General features: G+C 42.6%; 1 protein-coding gene across 1 annotated transcript; it reads right to left on the bottom strand.

Annotated features, from left to right (window-relative positions):
• Positions 1-4,124: 4,124 nt before the first annotated feature.
• On the bottom strand, positions 4,125-8,706 carry LOC136940707 (5-aminolevulinate synthase, non-specific, mitochondrial-like). Its single transcript, XM_067232979.1, has 11 exons — positions 8,521-8,706; positions 7,495-7,723; positions 7,176-7,352; positions 6,896-7,027; positions 6,585-6,804; positions 6,224-6,408; positions 5,921-6,100; positions 5,655-5,819; positions 4,870-5,138; positions 4,560-4,722; positions 4,125-4,432 (listed from the first exon to the last, which is right to left on the bottom strand). The coding sequence occupies exons 2-11, from the start codon at positions 7,709-7,711 to the stop codon at positions 4,272-4,274; spliced, it is 1,869 nt and encodes a 622-aa protein (XP_067089080.1). The 5' UTR covers positions 7,712-7,723; positions 8,521-8,706; the 3' UTR covers positions 4,125-4,271.

The raw sequence follows: 8,706 nt of genomic DNA, 5'->3' as shown, positions 1-8,706 counted from the left end.
TCTGAAGAGCACATTAGCGTGACAAGCTTAAACAGGATTTTCAGTATTTCTTTCCCCCTTGTTCATGCTTCTCAAACCTCAACAATGAGAGGTGTTATGTTTTGTTTTTTTACTGAAAACAATGAACAATTTGAAGGAAATGGAAAATCAACTTCTCCAGATGACAGAAAATTGATAGATTTATAAGTAAAAGATAAACCATATCTCATCAAAGTATTAAGTCTGTTATCGCCAATTGATCCTCTTTAATGTTGTATTATAGGCAGCGTATGCACCACTCACAATAGTAGGCATTGTTATCGTCTGCTTGCCAACGTGTATAGATTTTCCTCTCAAAGCAGGTTACATGCCATGTGGCTACTGTACAATGAAATGAGTTTCCTGATTCAATTTCCCCTTCTGAATCGTAGTTTGCATACTGGGGTCGTGTGAGGAAAACAAGCCGTAACTTGATCCAAACATACGTCTTATTTTTTCTGGATTACAAGTCCCTTTCGAAAACACTTCTCTCAAAAGGGTTTCTTGTTACAGAATTTTGTTAAGGGCTTATTATAATAATCCCATGTACTGTAAGACTGCTGTATTTTCATGTATTTACTTATGATTGGAACAACAGGGATTCAAATTCCCTGGAAGTCTGGAATATATTTCTGCAGGATGTTACTCTATTTAAAATTCCAATGTCTTGCAAACGGGTATAACTGATATTATAAAATGTTGTGTGAGCTGAGTGACTGAAGTCTCTCGCTGCAGAGAATACTAAAGTTGCATTGCTTTACAGCTGATAAATGGAAATCATAAATGGAGTTCCTGCAAGTAGATTAATTACAATCTGAAATTGTACTTGTTCCGGGAATTTATTTTTATTGCATGAAGATAAACTTCTTGCCATTGAATACAAAGCATTTTAATGGTTTGTGCTGTATGTTTAAGTCTTGATTCTATCAGAACTTCCTCCTCCTATGAAGGAAGTGCTGTCGAGCTTGGGAGCGTCTTACTTCAGAAAAGCCAGATATCTTCAGCCTCTATTGTTCTGTTCCTGTCACCCTATAATTATGCTTCTACATCCTTGTTTCAGTTTTTATGTCAGCCTTGTGCATCATATGGCTAATCTTACTGGAGTAAATGATACACACACACATGCATCAAGCATTATTATCAAAATGACTGTGAGAAAATACAGGAAGTAAAGTAATAAGGAAGAGTCAATGTCTGGAACACAAGTGTATCAAATCAATGATTTATTTTGTGAAAACACTGAAATGTTTCATTCAAGGTTGTCATTATCTGGCGTATCACAGACACATAGGCGTTTAGCCTTGCCATTGAAAAACTGTCCAGGGTCAGACGAGGAGAGTTGCTGCAGGAACCACTGAGAGGAATGTCCAGCTGGTCCCACTTGACCGAGGCCGATCTTTGTGAAAGAGGGTCCTGACTGTGCTGTCAGGAGAAACACAGCCCAGTGAGCCTGTGACACAAAGAAAGAGCAGTGTTCACCCCCCATGACCTCTGCTTTCTTTACTACTTCTCTTCTGCTCCACTTCCCAAATGAGAAATAACTGTACACGTGAATCACTCAGAAGCAGAGCAATACACATGCCCCTGAACAATGAGGATAGGAAATAATCGAAAACAGAAGAATTAAGAAATTCTAGTTTTCCATTCCTTTACACAAAGAGGGTCGAAGCTAAATAGAAAATAAATTCTTCTTATTTTATTATCTTTCTTTTGCTTCATGTGATGCAGAAACAGAATTGTTTCCTGGTTCTTACACTAATAAAAGTTTGACAGTGATAAATTATTCTTGACTGACAATGAGATAGAATATTTTTGTGTTTTGTCATTACATGAATCATACACTGTGTTACAAAAAAGATATAAAAAAGATATTAGGTATATTCTGATGTATTGTTAATGTATAACCCTTTATACAACATTTTCCTCTCTGTTCTGTCTTCCGGAAACAGTTTAGACATACTCCAATGTTTACAGCCCTCAGTGACGCAATGTGCCCTTTATGTTAGTGCTATGGTGTGTGTGTAAGTGCTTGTGAGTAGGTGTGTTTTTGCGTGGTTGGAAGTGTGCGTAAGGTTAGATTTACTTTCCAAACCTGCTGGAGCAGTGAAGAGTCACGTGATCACATTCCATTGGGGAGGCCTCCAGGACTTAGAGATAGCAGGACCTTGATGAGAATAACTGAGCAAGAATGAGTTCACTGTTATAGTGACTTCATGCAATATGAAAACATGAAATTAATTCAGGGATATTTGATGTCAGTGACTGTGCATTCTTCAATATTGTAAGGAGAACATTGTTCCCTAGATTCAGGTGCACATTGAGATTGGTCGATAACTGAGTTCTGAACTTTGGAGGATAAATCAAGTCAAAACAGAAAAAAATATTTTTACAGCTGAAAGTTGTGTTTCTACTGAGGCAGGGATACTAGTGGGACTAGTGTATATTCACTCAGTGTGCCAATGGGAGGATGATCTGGCCTGTTTCTTCATTAAATAGGAGGAAGTGACCTTTCAAAGAGATAAGCATGTGCCTGTGGGCCAACCTTTCATTGATCGGCCTTTCGTTGTAATGAATCATGTCTAAAACCTGTCTGTTCAGCCCTGTCTTGAAGTCAAACCACGATGTTTAACATGATTAGTCTCCATAGAGATGAACATCCCCAGGGAATGGGTGGATTCCATGTGGTGTGGCTAGCTGGGCCAAAATCAAGCATTTGCATGTGTGGTGGGAGTCACGTCGTTCAGTGTGTATTAATAGAATAATTGACTGGTGTAGACCCTCTCTGGGACTGTCAGTTCAATTCAAAGTATCTAAAGAGGTCTGGCACTAAGGTGACTACTAAAATAGGCCTTTCACAAGGAAGTGTCTTCAGACAGAACAACAGATTTCATCAGGGTATTTCCACAGATGTTCCTTTTCTGTACCACGTAAAGAAGAAGTAAACCATACACCTTACAACACAACGTTTCAAACAAAACCATTCCTGATATGCAATGGTTTGCTACTTACTGTTATAAAGCATTGTGTATAAAATCTAGGTCTCTTCCAGGACAAAGTAAGTCCTGGAATACTGTGACAACACTGCAATGTCATGACAACCACAAGTGCGGTTTATCACAATGTGATAAAGGTGTTATTGTCCTTTCCTCTTCACATATTACTTTGACTGTCCTTGTTTGTGTGCTCTACACACACACACACACACACATACTTTTAGGGCGGGCTGGTGTCGCTAGAGCAACATTCACTGGATCAACCAGGGGTCGACCAGCCCTGGTTGTTATGGGCTCCTTGACCAAAAGGTGTGTTGTATTTTTATATTCAGAAAGGTAGATGGCCTACATTTGAGAAGCCTGTCACTGAATAGCTTCTAAGAAGAAAACAAATCTTTATTTTTTTTTTTTCCATTTTGTCTGAATTGGGTCACACTAATCTCAGCATTTATCTTTGGCCATCATTGTTAGTCTCCACAGGGTTATTCCTCATTCAGCAAATAGAACTGTCTCAGGTAGATATTTGCTGAACATAACAAGCACTTATGTAAAATGTATACACAGTTGTCTGAATGTCAGTCAATGTTTATGACAAGTGTGCGTTTCTGTTCATATGTAGACCCTCAGCTACATGATATTGACATCAGAAAGGTCCTAATAGAGACTACACTCTTCTAACATCCAGAACTAATTCTGACATTTTACAGAGATACAGAACAAGCCTCCAGACAGGTATTTATTCAACTATATCGTTTTGATCTGCAACAAGTCAATATACCATCTCCAAAACTCCTCAGTTCTACTGTGTTAAAAACCAAACTCAATTAATGTTCTCATATTTTTTCTTTACGTACATTCCTTTTTGTTCAGCCCTGACAGAGATTTATTAGAGACAGTTAATAATGTATTTGTAAAGTTCTAGTCTGCTTTGGTGAACCATGACAGCAAACCTGTTTACAAGATAAAACATCAAAATATTTATCTTATTTTTTTATTCCCTATTAGGACGACTATTGAACACTCTTGACAGTTATTATCTTAGACAAGCAAGCTAGTCCAAGTTAATTGATAAAAAAAAATACATATAATGACCAATGCACCAATGACCAATAAAAACACAGATCTCATATTTGTTATCATATTTTATTTCATCATATAGTATCTTCTCATGGAATATTAAATAAGTTATGCCACTTATCAAAGACAATTATACACCACAACAGTGATATTTTAAAGGAATGGATTAAAGTTTGTGTAGTGTCAGGCATGTGCAGAAATAGGGTGGCTTAGTCCACTGAAGTAAGACTTTTCTCTTTCGCTCATCACTTCAAAGTGAAGAGGCTGCTGGCAGAAAGTGCATTCAGCTGAGGAGTGAGGCTTCACCTCCAAACCAACCTCCTTCCAGGTGTGGATTAGCTTGTCTTTTGGAGGAGAAAAAAAAAAGTGTTTTATGAACAATATACAATGCAACAAGACATTAGCTTCTTTAAGTTTCCCCAAAGTTTGAATAGAATTGTTACTGGTTTCAACCCAAAATATGGCACCTACCAACAAAGTAGTTCATCATCTGGGGGGTGTGATGTGGCGTGGGGGCGATACGGAGCAGCTCCTCCCCCCGGGCCACAGTTGGGTAGTTGATAGCCTGGACGTAGATGTTGTACCGGCTCATCATGATGTCACAGACCTCATTGTTCTTCTCCGCATTGGACACCTGTCAGATCAACACACACCGGGTTTCTCAGAGACAGTGGCGCAGTCGATAGATCTTACTGGCCTTTTCCTGTTTTATCCTTTCCTGCTCCGTTAGCCGGGAAGGAGGACAAGCATGCGTTGTGAGGCCGTGTTTGTCGTGTCTTACCCTGACAGGGATGATGTGACTGGGACAGTGTACCACGGGCAGCCCAGAGTCCATCAGCATCTGGCGTAGCAGCTTGACGTTGCGCTGGTGTTTGCGCCGCAGCATGCGCCCCTCCTCTCCTTTGAGGGTCTGGATGGACTCCCTGGCCCCGGCCAGCAGCATGGGGGGCAGGGAGGTGGTGAAGATGAAGCCCGCGGCGTACGAGCGCACCGTGTCGATCAGGGCGTCGGTGCTGGCGATGTAGCCCCCCACACAGCCGAACGCCTTGCCTGAAACAGAACATCGGAAAACACACTTACTGACCTGTATATGGTTATCATCAAAAAGCCTAGATAGTTATTAGTGACATCACTGATATCCCTTTCATAACTAGGCAGGCAAGCCCAATTTATGTTCCATTTATTCTCAGAGTAGGACAAAAAAGAACCTGCAATTTTCCTCTTCACTTTGGAAAGAAATGGCCATCTTATTTCCATTTACAAACCCTTTTCATATATTTTTCAATGGATCTTGGTCATCTTGACATTGTGCAACAGCTGAGCACTTGAGGGTAATTGGTGGCAGGGTTTTCTAGAAGCTTAGAGGAAATTCAATAAGACCAAAACAACAGCCTGTGTCTCCTAGCAACAGGTGAATGGCTCTTGTTCAGCTAGTGTCCCCTGACACATTACGTGACTGTCCCAGGGCTCCGGAAATGTGTATTCAACCAGAGCAGACATTGTTCTTGTCTTCTCTGAACTGTTGTACTGAGGTACTGTAAGTGAGGTACTGAGATGGTTACTTACCGAGGGTTCCGGAGATGATGTCCATCTTGTGCATGATGCCATCCCTGTCTCCAATCCCTCCACCTCTGGCCCCATACAAGCCCACTGCATGGACCTCATCCACAAATGTAATTGCACCAAATTCATGGGCGACATCACACATCTCATTCAGTGGGCACACAGCACCTGGAAGACAGACATTACACATTACTCAAAAGCACATGCCGGGTCATGCTAGGCTTCTTTGGGGTAAGACAACCACTTAGAAATATACTGCAGAGACTGACCATCCATGGAGTGCACAGTCTCAAAGGCTACAATCTTTGGAGTGGAGGGGTCAGACTTCTTCAGGAGCTCTCGCAAGTGGTTGACGTCGTTGTGGCCAAAGATGAACTTCTTGGCTCCACTGTTCCTGATCCCCTGGATCATTGATGCATGATTCCCTGCATCGGAGTAGATCTCACAACCTGGGAAGAGGACAAGAGGAGAAAATGAACCGACTGTTAGGACTGAGACTATTCCATTGTACTCAAAGAATAGTCTAACCAGTTATGAAGTGGGCCCTAATCTGTCAAGTCAAGTAAACTGACCAGGCAACATTTTAGCCAATGTGAAGAGAGTCGAGTCATTTGCCACGTAGCAGGAAGTAAATAGCAAGGCTGCGTCTTTGCCGTGCAGGTCAGCCAGCTCATGTTCCAACTCGACATGGAATTTGCTGGTCCCAGAGATGTTCCTGGTCCCTCCAGCCCCTGATCCATGCTTATGTAAAGTCTCCCTGAGGGTAAACAGACCAATTAACACTCTCACACCCTCAACGCTGCAAACACGATTGAGGAAAAACAAAACGAGGGCTCACGCCATCTCACACACCCTCAACTACACCCATGAGGCTCGTTCCTTCTACATCCGAGGTCGGGTCTGTTTGCGTGTGAAAGACGGCTTGCTACTTACATGACGGACTGCACCACGCGCGGGTGGCGGCTCATGCCCAGGTAGTCGTTGCTGCACCACACGGACACGTTCCTCTTGGAGCCCAGGGACTGCGTGTAATCGTCGGCCATGGGGAACTCGGTGGCCTTGCGGTTCACGGTCTTGAACACGCGGTAGGTGTGGTCGCTCTTCTTCGCCTCGATTTTCGTCTCAAAGAATTCATCGTAATGAAAGTTGGCCACTGTGGAAGGGAATGGCGACAATATAAGCGAGGTCTTCGACAGAGACCAACTTATTGCTGTCGGTGGTAAACGGGGGACCAAGGTACTCACCACTGGGCATGTTCTCCTGCAACAAGTGGGAGACCCTGGTGGGGCGCTGCTTCAGGAGGTTTCTCATCAGGTTGGTTTCCCTATCTTTCGAGGTTATGACCAGAGGCTTGTTCAGCTTGGCTGGGGACACATCTGCACAAACACAGGCCACGAGAAGGTCTCAAACAGAGTACAGATGGCCTGAAATGACCTGCTATTAAATAACATTTCAACAAGCATGCATTACAAGTCAGTTTGAAGAGAGTGGACTGCGCCAGCCTTGCATCAAGCTATCTCTCACCTATCTGAACATTGCGGCCCTCCTGGACGTCCTCCTGGAGTTCAACACTTGCTTGGCGCACAACGCTGCTGTGCTTTTGTCCCATTTCCGCTGCCAGGAAAGGGCACTTGGAGGCACTAGCTTGCCCTGAGGTTGGCGCAGGGTGGCCCTTGTGAAACTTGATATCCTGTTTAGGTCCTGTAGGCATAAGATACATTTTGTCCATTTATTAAACTGATTATTTGAGCCTATTTTTACATGAATGATACATTTTCCCATATCATAAACAATACACGTTTCTTTCATCTCATGTAGCATGGGTCTTGGCGAAGGAGCTCACCCTCATTGGATGTGCTGGTCTCCTCATTGGATGTGCTGGTGTCCTCAGTCTTCTGGAAGCTAGAGGACGAGGAGCAGAGAGAGCGAGCCAGGGGCTTGGAGGCCAGGTCCATCATCACAGGGCATCTTTGGGCATAAACCACCAGGGACTTTCTGGTCTGCTGCAGAAAGGCTTGGGGTACACGGGACAGGAATGGGCAGCGACGAATAATGTCCATACTTGTTTGAGCCTGCAAGTTAAGCAAAAACATATTTAAAATGTATGTGTAGGGATGCATAGGGATACATTCAAAGACTATTTGTTTGTCATTCTAGATATGGTGATGCCTGGGGGGAAAGAAACTGTGTTCCATCTCCCAGCGCACTAATAAATTCCTGGCAATGGGATAAATTCCTATTTCCAGGAATGCCCACCCACTTCACGACTCGGAAGTGGCGCAACATGGGGAACAACACCGCTGTATCCTTCTGACTCAGTTAGCATTTGAAAAGGTAAAGGCTAAAGTTAAAGACTAGATTCAACTGATTACTACTAAATACTATAACTAATTAATTGATCATGACAATTTCAAGCTACACACTACACCGTCCATAGTCCTGTAAATGACTGCCTCGTGACAAGGTTAGATTCTGATTAGAGATTGTTCACAAGGTATTGTAATAGAGTAGGTATGTGCGTTATCGTTGACTGATAATTGGTAATAATAATCGAAACCCTATTGGATAATATCACACATTAGCCAGCTACATTCAGTTCTAGTACATACAGATAGCTACAACAAAGTCATTACGACAGGTTACAAAATTCCGTTTACGCAACTCCAAAATTATGCCTCATTGATGCTGGGGACAAGCTAAGATGGGTTGCGAGACAAGCCATCTTAAACTACATTACCTGATCTCAGGCTAGATAGATTTGAGTTAACTGCTGGCTGTTACTGTACTAGCTAACTACGAGCTATAAGACAGTTTACTAAGTGTCGGGCCGCTAGTAGTACAGTCCTAGCAAGCTGACAACTCAACTCACCTCTGGATTCTTTAGACCACCGGAGCGCCAATAAATCTGTTAATGAAGATGGCTTGGTTTGAAGAGTGACTACAAGTCAGTAGTTGATTATCAAATTCTGAATTAAGCCTGATATAACCAGTACCGTAAAGTTATTGATGTGAACCAACTATCGTTATCCTTCACTGAGGACGAACGAAAGGACGA

The sequence above is a fragment of the Osmerus mordax genome, chromosome 1 (genome assembly GCF_038355195.1).
Source record: "Osmerus mordax isolate fOsmMor3 chromosome 1, fOsmMor3.pri, whole genome shotgun sequence".
NCBI lineage: Eukaryota > Metazoa > Chordata > Actinopteri > Osmeriformes > Osmeridae > Osmerus > Osmerus mordax.
This window is presented reverse-complemented; position numbering and strand designations above follow the sequence as displayed.

What these genes read in the sequence shown, in the direction of transcription:
- LOC136940707 (XM_067232979.1), bottom strand. Translation starts at nt 7,711, where the DNA reads ATGGACATTATTCGTCGCTGCCCATTCCTGTCCCGTGTACCCCAAGCC. An exon ending in ATTGGCTAAAATGTTGCCTG is followed by an intron (nt 6,101 to 6,223) that starts GTCAGTTTACTT and finishes TCCTCTTCCCAG; the next exon opens with GTTGTGAGATCTACTCCGAT. An exon ending in CATCATCTCCGGAACCCTCG is followed by an intron (nt 5,139 to 5,654) that starts GTAAGTAACCAT and finishes GTTCTGTTTCAG; the next exon opens with GCAAGGCGTTCGGCTGTGTG.